Below are 14,572 nucleotides of genomic sequence, written 5' to 3' on the forward strand. Positions count from 1 at the left end.
GCATCATCTTCACGGTATACTCGTTCCTTTCTCACTATTATTATTATTATTATTAGTATTATTATTATCATTAGAACATACGTGATCCGGATCTTTGGAGTTATTTTCATTTTAAGATCTCTTGACTATTATTGTTATTGCTACACACTATTATTATTATTATTATTATTATTATTATTAGTTTTTGTTACTATTATTATTGTTATTGATTTGGTATTCTATTGCTTGTGTTTGTGTGATTAGTTGCAACCATAGAGCGTAGAAACCATGACTATTACTTGAGACCATGTCCTGAAACGAGGGGTGTAGGAAAGAGTAAAGATAGGGAGCGTATATTGCGTTTGGCTTCTTGGAATGTAGGAACATTAAATGGTAAGTTTCTAGAATTGGTAGATGTGCTTAAAAGACGTAGGGTTCAGATAGCATGCCTCCAGGAGACTAAGTGGAAAGGACATAGAGGGGCTGAGTGTAATGGGTATAAGTTGTGGTACTCGGGGTCTGATGGAGCTAGGAATGGAGTGGGGTTTCTAGTGGCTAAGGAAATACACACTAGTGTGGTGGAGGTGATAAGACATAATGACAGGATTATGGTGTTGAAATAAGTACTAGGAGAGGAAGTAGTGGCAGTAGTCTCCGCCTACGCGCCTCATGTAGGCCTAGGGGATCAGGAAAAGAGAGAATTTTGGGATTGCCTAGATGTAGTGGTAGGGGGCATACCTAGAGGGGAGAGGATTTGCATAGGAGGTGATTTTAATGGACACATTGGTAAGCCTAACGATGGTTTTCAAGCCGTACATGGGGGTTTCGGTTTTGGTGATAGGAATGAGACCGGAACAGATCTTCTAGAGTTTGCGGTGGCACATGACCTAGGTATTATAAATTCTTATTTTAGGAAACAAGATTCTCATTTAATCACTTTTAGCAGTGGCGGACGCCACACGCAAATTGACTACATTTTGATGAGGCAAGGAGACTGACGTTGGTGGAAGGACTGCAAAGTCATACCTGGGGAGGCAGTTGTGACTCAACATCGACTACTAGTGACAGATATAGCCTTCAGAAATAAGCTGACTGTTCGAGAGAAGAAAGGTACACCGAGAATTCGATGGGGAAATTTGAAGGGCGAAAATCTCCTACTGTTTAAGGATAAACTCTTACTGCATACGCGGGCTCGACTTAATGGGGACTCAACGCATATATGGGAAGCTATGGAGACAAAGATCATTCAAGTAGCAAAGGATACTCTCGGGGTCACAACAGGAAAGACAAGTGGGCATAAGGAGTCTTGGTGGTGGAATGACGCAGTGCAAGACAAGATAAGGGACAAACAAGGATGTTTTAGGGAGCTAATGAGGTGCACGAATGAGGAGGAGCGAGTGAAATTGAGGTACAACTACAAAACGGCCAAGATAGAGGCGAAGAAGGCAGTGGCGGAAGCAAAGAAGGCGGCCTTTAAACGGATGTATGAAAGTCTAGAAACAAAAGAGGGGGAACATGCTATGTTTAAGATTGCCAAAGCCAGGGAGCGTAGAAGGCAAGATCTAGGACCGGTGAAGTTCATAAAGGATACAGATGGGCATGTACTGGTCAAGGAGCAGGACTTCAAGCTAAGATGGCAAACCTACTTCCACAATCTTTTTAACAATGGGAGAGCTTACCAAGAAGAACATGACAACACAAACTTTCAACGACAACAATCGAATAACTGCTACTGCCGACGGATCACACGAGAAGAGGTGAATGATGCACTAAGGAGGATGGGAAGGTCTAAGGCGGTTGGCCCAGACAACATACCCATCGAGATGTGGAAGTGTCTGGGGGAGGAAGGAGTCATGTGGTTAACTACTCTGTTCAATAGTATTCTCAAATCAGGTAAGATGCCAGACCAGTGGAGGAGCAGCGTTGTAGTTCCTATCTATAAGAACAAAGGAGATGCCCAATGTTGTGGTAACTACCGAGGAATCAAACTACTAAGTCATACTATGAAGCTATGGGAAAGAGTGATTGAGGTTAGACTTAGACGAGAAACTCAGGTTACGGTCAACCAATTTGGCTTCATGCCGGGGCGTTCCACCACAGAGGCAATACACCTTATAAGAAGATTAATGGAAAAGTATAGGGAGAAGAAGCGTGATCTACATACGGTGTTTATTGACCTAGAAAAGGCCTACGACAGTGTGCCACGACAGGTGCTCTGGGAGTGCTTGGAGGGTAGAAGAGTGCCCAGGAAATACATAGAGATAATTATGGATATGTATACCAGGAGTGAAACAAGTGTCCGTGCGCCAGTGGGGGATATCGATTTCTTTCCTGTAGAGGTAGGTCTTCACCAGGGGTCAACGTTGAGCCCGTTTCTTTTTGCAGTAGTCTTGGATGAGTTGTCAAAGTCGATTCAGGGGACTCTCCCGTGGTGCATGATGTTCGCAGACGATATTGTGTTACTTGCTGAGAAAAAACAAGATCTAAACATGAGGCTTGAGGAGTGGCGAACAACCTTAGAGACAAAAGGTTTAAAGATTAGCCGATCTAAGACGGAGTACCTCCACTGTGATTTTGGTGGGATAAACGACAATGAAGACGCACAGATCACAATTGAAGGGCAGGTGGTCCCGCAGGTAACGAAGTTCAAGTATTTAGGATCATTTGTACAGAGCGATGGGGAATTAGACAGTGATGTGACCCACCGAGTTCAGGTAGGATGTTGTAGATGGAAAGCAGCCACAGGTATATTGTGCGACAAGAGTTTCCCGACTAAACTAAAGGGAAAATTCTATAGGGTGGCAGTTAGACCTGCAATGCTATATGGAACAGATTGTTGGGTCATCAAGAAGGCACAAGTGCGGAAGATGGAGGTAGCAGAAATAAGAATGCTACGTTGGATGTGTGGGCACACAAGGCTAGACCGAATAAGAAACGGTGTGTTTCGCGAGAGATTAGGGGTGGCGAACATAGCAGACAAGATAAGAGAGTGGAGATTGAGATGGTTTGGACATGTAAAGAGAAGACAGACGACGAATCCTGTTAGATCCTTAGAAAACATTACTATAGAGGGGAGGAGGGGTAGAGGACGACCGAAATTGACTTGAGATGAGAGGATTAGGCATGATTTGATAGACCTAAACCTCTCCGAGGACATGGTTAAGGATGGGAATTCGTGGAGAAGTAGAATTAAAGTTAAGGATTTTTAGAGAGAATTGAATACCTTAGGGCTTAGACTTAACTTATTTAGGTTACATACCATAATGGTATTTCCCTTACATATATTATTATTATAATTATTATTAGCTTTTATATAGCTGTTAAAGTGTGATCTTATTATTAATATTATTATAATTAGTAGTAGTTTTTATATAACTGTTAAACTTTGATTTCCTTTATTTTGCTTCATACACATGTACTTAGAGCCGAGGGTCTCTCTGGAAGCCACCTCTTTATTCCTTTGGATAGAGGTACGGTGTGCCTACATCCCACCCTCCCCAGACCCTACTTATAGCTTTGCTGTCGGTGGGATTTTACTGGGCATGATTGATTGATTGATTGATTGACATGTGTAATGCAACAATATTACATACATGTAATACAACATATTGTTATAGATTGCGTATAACACTATTACATATATGTAATACAATAATATTACATATGTGTAATATTGTGATTGACATTTTTTTATAAATTTTGTTAAAAAAAATAACAATATATAAGAATTGTTTTTGTCAAAAATTAACAACAGTGATTTCGTAACCAAATTAGTAATCAGGACTTAGTGCTTATATGAAATGAACGTAAAAGTGCTTGAACACAAGGATTTGTTGCAAGGAAAAAACCTGTTATCCTTAAGATAACAAGCAAAAAACCCCGGGCGGTGAAAACTATTACCACAGGTTTATTAATAACAAAGGTGATTACAATGGTGGAGCTCAAACTTGATCGTGATTACAGAGAATGCGAGTGCTAGTAAGCTCGTGTGTCTAGAGTGTGTGTTATGATCCGGTTTTGAGCTCTATTTATACAAAAATAAAAAGCTAACAATATGGCCTATATTTAAGAAAACTGCGGAATTATTCCAATTAGCCGTTAGCCCTTCAATTAGCATGTTTCCTTTCTTGTTACGTTTTATAAACTGAAAGTGCGAGTCTTTGGGAGATCAAACAACCGTCTTTGACCTGGTAAACATGGAAAGTAGCAAAGATCGTGTTAGTTATATAATGTAATTAGGATACCTGTTACCTTGGAGGATACCGTATCCTGAATTTGCTCTGAACATAACCTTTGCTGAGGATAATGAAAATCTGTGCCCTAAAAATTCTCCACAAATTTGACAGCTGTAGATATAGATCGCAGCTATAAAATTTTTGAATTTTGAATTTGAAATTTCTGCATGTGAGGTGGATTGTTGATACATGCGTCAGCCGTTTTAACTACTCGCCAAACCCTAGGTAATCCCTATAACTACCCAGATGATAAAAATTTAACTCATCTTCATCTTCGTCTTCAGGTAATTTCTTTCTTCCTTCTTTTTCTTATCTTCGTGCAATCATGAGTCTGAAGCTTCATGATTCTGGCATTGAGGATTTTGTTTCCCAAAATCTTCTTGCCAATCCTGTGAACGAGATATGTACGTTCAATAATAATGATATTGCGTGTTTACGATCCCGAGGCTGCTTCCCTCCGGGAACTGTTTTCCGCTCCTTCGATCCAGCTGTCTTATCTGATCTTGTCTCTAAGACCTGGATTTGTTTTCCGTTTTTGCCATTCAAGATTGGCTTTACTTACCCTTTTCCAACCCTTACCACGAAGTTTTTTATCCGAACTAGGCTTAGTTTTATCCAAACCATGCCGATGGTTTGGAGGACCTTGTTTGTCTTGGAGAGACTAATCGCCGATCGTGCTATGGATCTCACCCTTTCTAAGCTTGCCTCCGTCTATGACCTTCGTAGTCACGGATCCTCAAGATACCTTCTCAAAACCAGATCTGGCCGAACCCCATTAGTTTTGAAGAACACCCAAAACAACGACCAATGGAAGAAGCAATTCTTTTTTGTTAGGAGAGACTCGCTTCCGAATCCTAAAAACCTCCCACACCTTTGGGTGACTAAAAGTAGGATACGTTGTCTTGAAACTGTATGTTGTTATTCTTGTGACTGGCATATTCTTATCTTATCTTGTCACAGCCTTGAAGTTCTTCGAAATCGCTCCTCCTGGCAAAGAAACTGAGAACAAGCTAAATTCTTTCTATCTCATAGGCAAGGAAGAAAGAACGTTTCTTTTTCAGTCTGGTCTCCAACAATCATCTCCGTCAGTGAGCTCCGTTATGTCTGGTAAGGGACATTGAAATGTTAGTATAAATATTTTAAGGATCAGAGATACTTACTGACCTGTACACTTGTAGGTAAATTTGCTTCAGCCTTTGCTTTGGATGACATTGATAGCATGGTCTCTACTCGTAGTACCAAGAAAAAATAAGTTGCCCCTGCCTCCTTACCAAAACCTGAGAGTAGTCGCGCCAAGGGATCCAAAAAGAGGAAAACCCAAGAAGCATCTTATTCTTCTCCGACCTGCAATCTAGAGTTTAACAAGGTATACCTCTTGCGAGTATCCTCATATTTTCGAAATAATATATGCTGAGGAAAGTTCGTTTTGGACAGGGTTTGGAACAGCTATCCTCCTGCTTTAATGATCTTCATCATGAGCTTCTTGATTCCAACACTCGCATAGCCGAGATGCTGAAGATTGCAGCTGTCAAAACCAATCATCTTGACAAGCAGATCAAGGAAATTAAGGAGTTGAAGCAGGAACTCTCGATGACCAAGAAGGAACTCGTCCACCAAGAAGCGGATCGTCTGGCAGAGATCCAAGAGGTTACTGAGGGTGCGAAGAGGTCTGTGGCTATTTCCATCTTCCAGTCTCGGCTTAAGATGGCCAGGGAGGCCAAAAATGCCTGGGATGTGGCTGCTTGGGAGAAGGTTTTGGCTGAGCTCATTGGTGAGGATACGGGGAATGCTGGTCCTAGTGGCGTGGTGAAGATTGCGAAGGAGGCAGTGGATGAGGCGACCAAGGGAGTGGCGAAGACGGTTGGTGATGAGGTGCAATTGGGCGATGATAGCGGAAAAGAAAAGGCTTGAGCTCAATCTTTTGTGTGTTAGTTTGGATATGGGGTTGTAATGGTTATTGAACAATTTTCTTTTTTCTGTCTTGAACAATAGTATGCTTAGGATATTAGGATACATGGGTGGAGGGATCTTGACTTTTCAAGACGAAGCCCATGTTATCTTGACTTTTGAACATCTGGCAGTATTCGGATGGAGGGATCTTCGCTTTTCAAGAAGAAACCCGGGTGTTGCCTTTCTAATTTCCTGCACTTATGATTAGTAATAGCATAATCTTTTGGCTTTAAGTGTTGTGTTCAATAACTTGTAATTTTTAGTTGGAATATTGTCACACCCCGACCAAAGGCGGCGGAACATGCCGAAGTGTAACGATTGTCCATAAGCACATGACACTAATTAAAGTGACAGTATTTAATAAACTCATTTCATTTCACAACATCGAAAATGTCACATAATAATTATCCATAAAATAACCATGAACAAGATATCACAAAATATGGCAAATTGATATTGTTCATTTTTACTAATATCCTAAGGTCTTTGATGTCGTTTTCTTCACAATCATAAATCAACCAAGATGCAAACCTGCAACATTTCATAAAATAAAGTTTGTCAACACAAAGGTCGGTGAGCAATTCATAAGTTTAATCATATTAGTATATAATAAAGATAGCCACAAAACTTGCATACGAAACGATAAATAAAAGTGGTAATTTGGATAAATAGATATCGCTAAACACATTAGCGACACCTAGCTATAAGGGGATGCGAAATAGTCTAGGATTTTATAGTTATCGTTAATTGCATTACGTTAACGACACCTTGCTATAAGGGGATGCCAAATAGTCTAGGATTTTATAGTTCCACCAACCAAAAGCGATAAACACATAGGCATATAAGCATAGAACACCAAATCGAGCAATTATTTAGGTAAAGTATACAACTACATTTGTGGTTTAAGATTCAAATATAAAGCATTTTGTTGAATAAGTATGAAATGTCACCCCCAAAATAAAAGATGGAAAATGGGGTATGAAGTACTCACCTTCAAGTAGTAAACTTGAAAGATGATAATTTGGAGATTTGTCGGAACGACGAGTTTAACGCACAATGCCTAAAAAGAAAAGAAGTCTTGAATTTAGAAAGGTTGTCTTAAAGGTCTTTAAACAAAATAAATGTTGAGAAATGTAAATAATTAAAGTTCAAGGTTTAAAATGTGACTATTTAAGAATTTATAATAATAACCCTTTAAAAATGTAAGTTTGCTCGAAACCGGGTTAAAGTATCTAACCTTAATATTTACTCAACCTATGTTTAGTAATAAGGTGGGTAAAATGCAAGAATGCAAATCCCTTTGGAATAAAGATACTAAAACGGGTTTTTTTTTATCGAGTGTTCTGGTTGTCGGTTCGGGTCTTGATAATTGGTCAAACCCAAAGTCAACTTTCCAAAATATTGAATGTTATGAGATAACTCAATAAAATTTAGTAAGACTTAACCAAGTATGTAGTTCCATTGTTTTAGAACTAACAACGCACGTTAAGCGAGTGCTCGGTTTTGTCGGTCCAAACTTTGTTATGAGATCAAGTTGGATCCAACATTTCCAAGTACTTAAGAAAATATTTAAAAATCAATTTGTAACTATTTTTAAAGAAATATACAAGTCTTGATGGCTAAAAAAAACACACTTGTGTGTCTTAAGCGAGCAAGAATCGGTTTGGTTCGGTTTCCATCTTACAACAAGTTCATAGATGGTTTCCACATGTCCAAACACTAAATAACTTGTATAATAATGTACAAAATTCTCTAACACCATAATTCAATCCATCCTAATTGAAGGGTAATTAGACTCTTAATCAAGATCATCATTATGGCATCATCTTCATCAAACACTCAAAGGAATCAATCGTCTCCATCAAGTAAGTTTTACAACCCATTATTTATGACAGATTAATTTGGGACTTGTAGAATTGATATCATATGTTGAAATTGATTCAACATGTGGCATCAGAGCCATGTGTTAATTTTCAAATTAAATTACTCAATCATACGAATAGTTTTTGGAAATCAATTTTTGATTTGGGTATTATATCATACGACGTTAAAGATGATTTTGGTTTCTGGAAATAAACAAATCGGTTCGGTGGTTTTGTTTTATGCAAACAAAATAAATAACTAACTACCCATACTTTTGAGATTCTTTAAAAAAAATTGACTGTAAACAAAATAAGAATTGAATTGCATTGAATTAATGCCCACTTATGTTTCCAGAAACAAATAAGAATTGACTGTAAACAAATTACCACTTTATGTTGAAATTAATACCGCTTAAAAGAAAAAAAAAGGAAAATTGCATATATATGTTTCTAGAAACTTATGCCCACTTGAATTATATTGATGGACATTAAAATTTGTTGCTGAATTATATGGGTTGGCAATTAGTCATAAATAAGTATTGAGTATTTAATGTTTTGCAATACATAAATGATACAAGAAATTCAACGCAAATCTGTTACATGTATTGTGATTATACTTTCAAAAATTTGCAAATCCTTTTGTTTTCCAATGTACATTAAAATTATTTAATGAGTAATGGAATACAAATTAACGAAATATTGTCATGAATTATTAAGTACATGATTTAAATTCATGTGATTTCTTTCTGTATTCATAAAAGGAATATAGAAACGAAATCATTATACATGCCTACTGTATTATGATTCATGTTGATTAATTTTATTCTTATATATTGTTTCTATTTACTATGACATGCACTTTAATTGATTTGAGTAATCAAAACAGGAGATTACTCAAGTCAATATAAGCACTAATATTAAGCCACTGAATATACATTGTTTAAATTGTCATTCTATGAACCCAATATGAATTGGTTTAACAATTTAAGTGATGGAAATAAACATATTTGTTTCATCTTACCCAACGGTATTTTAAAACAAATATGTTTAAAAAATAATTTAATATAGCATTTTAAGTTGAATTATTAACTGAACAACGAGACGTTAATAGTTGAACATGATGTGTATTTTACCTATTATTGGTGTTAGTAATAGGTCATTTTTTATATCTGATATATTTTATTTTGTATCCTAATTATGTTTCGTATAGTCATAACTGAGCATAATATTTATTCTTTTCATACATCAGCATCTACTTTACGATCAGGTTCCAGTTATATGCACAAAATAGAACCTTTGAACGGAAATAACTTTGGTACTTGGATAGAACAAGTTAAGTTGGCCTTGGGATTTATGGACCTTGATTATTCTTTAAGGCATGATGCTCCTCCACCTCCTGCCGATAATTCGACGGCAGAAGACAAGAAAATTCATGATTGGTGGGAGCGTTCAAACAGAATGTCTCTTATGGTTATAAAGAATTCAATCTCTCCTACCATTAGAGGAGCTATCCCTGATTCGGAAAATGCTAAGGACTACTTAGACTTGGTTGATGATCAATTCAAAGGTACCTCAAAAACTAATGTTGGTATCTTAATTCTTATAATGTTAACTACCAAGTATAACGGGACTAGTGGTGTGCGTGAGCATATCATGATGATGAATGACATGACTAACCAATTGAAAACTCTAGACATGGAAATCAGTGAAGGTTTCTTAGTTCACTTCATTATGACATCTCTCCCTTCTCAGTCTGATCTTTTTTAAGATCAACTATAATACTCAAAAGGAGAAATGGAAGATGAGCGAATTGATTGCCATGTGCGTTCAAGAAGAAGAACGCTTAAAGCTAGAAAAATATGATGTTACTCACCTAACCACTTTTGACTTCAAGAAGAAAAAGAGCACATTCAAAGGCAAGGGTGAAATGGGAAATAAGTCAAAACCCAAAAAGTTCTCTACCCCTGGAGCAAGTACTAGCATAGCTAAAGGCACTCTTAAATGTCGTTTCTGTCACAAGAAAGGACATTATCAAAGGGATTGTCCAAAGTTTATGGAATGGCTAGTGAAAAAAGGTATTGCCCTAAATCTTATGATTCATGAATCATTTAATATTAATGTTCCCTGTAATACATAGTGGTTTGACTCTGGTTCCACTGTACGCATTTCTAATTCTTTACAGGGATTCTGTACAATAAGGAAGCTGGGAAGAAACCAATGGACCGTTAAAGTGGGAAATGGCTTGGTTACTGAAGTGGAAGGCGTGGGGACTCTTTCTTTAGTTCTGGAAGGAGGCTTCATTTTAAATTTACCTGAAACTTTATATGTACCAACTATTATTAGAAACTTAATTTCTGTTCCTAAACTAGATCGTGACGGATATGTATTTACATTAGGAAATGGTAAATGTATTATCAGTTTCAATTCCCGCAATGTTGGTTATGGTCTATTAAAAGATGGTGATCTCTATAAATTACGTTTAGATCATAATTTTTCGGAATCCCTATTGTCTTATAATGTAGAAGAAAACTTCGTATGTAAAAAGAGGAAAAGAATTACAGAGACTTCATCTAAATTATGGTACCAAAGATTAGGCCATATTTCACGAGAAAGAATGAATCGACTCGTGAAAAATGAAGTACTACCAAAACTAGACTTTTCCGATTTTGAAGAAAAATGTGTTAAATGTATTAAAGGAAAAATGACCAAGAAAAATAAGAAAGGTTCAACTAGAAGCATAGGATTACTTGATTATATCCATACCGACATATGTGGTCCTTTTCTTACGGGTATTGGAGGGCATAAGTCGTTTATTACTTTTATTGATGACTATTCGCGCTATATGTACTTGTATTTAATCCATGAAAAATCTGAAAGTTTAGAAACTTTTAAAACCTTTAAGGCTGAAGTTGAGAATCAACTAGACCGGAAAATAAAGGTTATGAGATCAGATAGGGGTGGGGAATACTACGGCCGACACACCAATGTTGGACAAAGCCCAGGGCCTTTTTATGAATTTGTAAGAATCACGGTATAATATATCACTATACCATGCCCGGGACTGTTCAACAAAATGGTGTAGCTGAAAGGCGTAATCGTACTCTTATGGATATGGTACGTAGTGTGTTGGCTAATTGTGATCTCCCTTTATTTCTTTGGACCGAAGCATTAAAAACAGCTGTCCACATACTTAATCGGGTTCCTTCTAAGTCTGTCCCCAAGACTCCATTTGAACTTTGGACGGGAAGGAAACCTAACTTAAATTATTTTAAGGTGTGGGGATGTCCGGCTGAAGCTAAACTGTATAATCCACATTCCAATAAGTTAGATATGAAAACTGTTAGTTGCTCTTTTATTGGATATCCCGAACGTTCGAAAGGATACCGATTTTATTGTCCTTCTCATTCTACCAGAATTGTTGAGACTAGACATGTTGAATTTCTTGAGTTTACAAACTTGAGTGGGAGTAACGATGGTAGGAAAATAAATCTTCAAGTAGAAACTGAAGAGGCACCATTCAATGACATACCGGTGCCCATTAGTCAGCCACTCGAACCACCTAATGATTTGTCGGTTTCTCATAATAATAATGTTACTAACACTAAGAATCCATCTACATCAAATCCATTAACATCTCAAGAGGTAAATGAACAAGAGACTCAAGAACCGGCATTAAGAAGGTCTTCTCGGCCTAGGCGACCCATAGTTTATGATGACTTTGTGACTTACCTTCATGAGACTGACTTTGAGTTGGGTAAAATAAATGATCCAACTACTTTCAAAGAAGCCATGAATTGCGACCAATCAGCTAAATGGTTGAGTGCCATGGAAGATGAGTTGAACTCAATGAAAATAAATAATGTTTGGGAACTTACTGAATTGCCAAAAGGTGCTAAGCCTGTAGGTTGTAAGTGGGTCTATATTAGACCCTAATGGAAACATTGAACGTTATAAAGCACGTTTGGTTGCAAAAGGATATACTCAAAGAGAGGGAATTGACTATCAGGAGACTTTTTCTCCTGTGTCAAGAAAGGACTCTCTAAGAATAGTTATGGCCTTGGTAGCACATTTTGACTTAGAATTACATCAAATAGATGTTAAAACTGCATTCTTAAATGGAGATTTGCATGAAGATGTGTTTATGAAACAACCTGAAGGTTTTGAGCCTAAAGGCAAAGAACACTTGGTATGCAAATTAAATAAGTCAATTTATGGGTTAAAACAAGCATCTCGACAATGGTACATCAAATTTGATGAAGTAATGAAAAGACATCATTTCATTAAAAACCAAGTAGATCAGTGTGTTTATATTAAGATGAGTGGGAGTAGATTCATCGTACTTGTGTTGTATGTTGATGACATTTTACTAGCAAGTAATAACTTTGACATGTTGCATGAATCCAAAAGATTATTATCTGCTAATTTTGACATGAAAATCTCGGTGAAGCCTCTTATGTGATTGGCATAGAAATCCATCTAAATCGATGCACTGGACATTGGGACTTTCTCAAAAGACATACATTGAGCGGATACTTAAAAGATTTAATATGGAACATTGCACTCCCACTGTAGCGCCTGTAGTTAAGGGTGATAGTTTTGGGTCTTATCAGTGCCTTAAATCAGAGGCAGAACTCGAACAAATGAGACTTCTACCATATGTTTCTGTTGTAGGAAGCTTAATGTATACTCAAGTTTGTACTCGTCCCGATATCGCATACATAACTGGCATGCTAGGCAGGTATCAAACAAATCTTGGCCTAGATCACTGGAAAGCTACTAAAAAGGTGTTGCGATATTTACAAGGGACAAAAGAGTATAAGTTAACTTATAGAAGATCAGATGATCTTGAACTCATAGGCTATACCGACTCTGATTTTGCGAAGTGTAAGGATGACAAAAAGTCTACTTCGGGATACATTTTTATGCTATCAGGTGGGCCCATTTCATGGAAGAGTCATAAACAACAATTAACCACTACATCGACAATGATGGCGGAATATGTTGCGTGTTATAATGCCACGTGCCAAGCAATGATTCTAAGAAATCTTATTGAGGGACTCAAAATTGTTACTTCCATACAGAGGCCTATAAGAATGTATTGTGATAATAGTGCAGCCGTGAGTTTTTCAAACAATAATAGCTCAAGTGGTGCTGGATTATATCTCGACACAAAGTACTTGTTTGTGTGAGAGCGAGTGGAAGACCAACGTGTTATTATTGAATATGTTAGCACACATGAAATGTTAGCGGATCCACTTACTATCCACAATACATTCTTATAGGCCTATGTTAGCACAATATTTTGTCTACCGCCTAAAATATTCAATGATCATGAACTTAATATGGGCTTTAGGCGAGACCTTTTATGAATGTCATGTAAACAATATAAACACGTTTAGGATACCATCTTCTTATTTTCCTCAAATGTAAAGTTTGTCTATATTTCTTAATATATGTGCACTATAATGTTTATTTTATACAAATGTTTATTTTAGACAAGCGTATTCTTTACCACCTAACCTATAAATTTGAAGATGATATCATTATCATAATTGATAGGGGTCTTTGCATTAATGATAATGCAACTGACTGTATCGGTTTGTTTTGATGTTATCATAAGAAGGTTTAATGAAATTACCTAATTTTATAACTTGGCCAATTAGTATTATTTTACATGTATATATAGTACACGCATATATAAATGTTTCGTAAAAATGGTCCAGCAGCCAAGTGGGAGAATGTTAGAAATATTATATGGCTTTTGACTATTTTACATTTATATGGACTAAATGTGTGTAGCCCGATAATAAAGGTATCTAATTTGATGGGAGTTAATACTTTAAGGGGTTAATATGTAAATATGGTGGTTAAAAGGATTGTTGAGTCGTTGCCCTAATTAACTGTCAGATACAACGTACGTTCATTCATTCATACGATATACACTCTGACAAAATTCTCTAACACCATAATTCAATCTATCCTAATTGAAGGGCAATTAGACTCTTAAGCAAGATCACCATTATGGCATCATCTTCATCAAACACTCAAAGGAATCAATCGTCTCCATCAAGTAAGTTTTACAACCCATTATTTATGATAGATTAATTTGAGACTTGTAGAATTGATATCATATGTTGAAATTGATTCAACAACTATACCATATGATTTGACTTAAAAGGAAAATGTTCAAAATGGCTGCCAACAAAAGCACAAAATCATAATGTGCCAATATGATTGGGTGACAAAATTGAGGTAAAAGCTTACTTAAACGAGTCGGAGTGCATAGCCGGTGTCGTGGTGGTGGTTATGTCGACGTGTTTTTATGGTTTAACCCGCCGCAACGGGCGGGTCTAAATACTAGTTAAATACATGTGTTCTTTTAGTAGCATAGATGATCGATGATGCTTTTGCCATGGAGGACAAGGTTACTTGATTTCCAAGTAAAATCATCGTGTACTAGAGAGGTTTAAATATGTTTCATTCAAAAGTATTGCTTATGACGATAAAGAAGACAAACGGGCAATAAGCTGTGTCACCAACCATTTT

The 14,572-nt window shown here is 36.9% G+C and overlaps 1 protein-coding gene and 1 pseudogene across 1 annotated transcript; both read left to right on the forward strand.

Annotated features, from left to right (window-relative positions):
• Positions 1–9,379: 9,379 nt before the first annotated feature.
• LOC143599352 (uncharacterized) lies at positions 9,380–9,793 on the forward strand. Its single transcript, XM_077077328.1, has one exon. The coding sequence runs from the start codon at positions 9,380–9,382 to the stop codon at positions 9,791–9,793; it is 414 nt and encodes a 137-aa protein (XP_076933443.1).
• Positions 9,794–12,510: 2,717 nt separating this feature from the next.
• On the forward strand, positions 12,511–13,215 carry LOC143599353 (secreted RxLR effector protein 161 pseudogene; annotated as a pseudogene).
• Positions 13,216–14,572: the final 1,357 nt, after the last annotated feature.

Source organism: Bidens hawaiensis, unplaced genomic scaffold (assembly GCF_021521415.1).
Source record: "Bidens hawaiensis isolate Kalapana, Puna unplaced genomic scaffold, B.hawaiensis_p1.1 tig00052066_1, whole genome shotgun sequence".
In the NCBI taxonomy this organism is placed as follows: domain Eukaryota; kingdom Viridiplantae; phylum Streptophyta; class Magnoliopsida; order Asterales; family Asteraceae; genus Bidens; species Bidens hawaiensis.

Bases quoted from the DNA above. Each gene is read 5' to 3' on its own strand.
- LOC143599352 (XM_077077328.1), top strand. From the start codon at position 9,380: ATGGACCTTGATTATTCTTTAAGGCATGATGCTCCTCCACCTCCTGCC.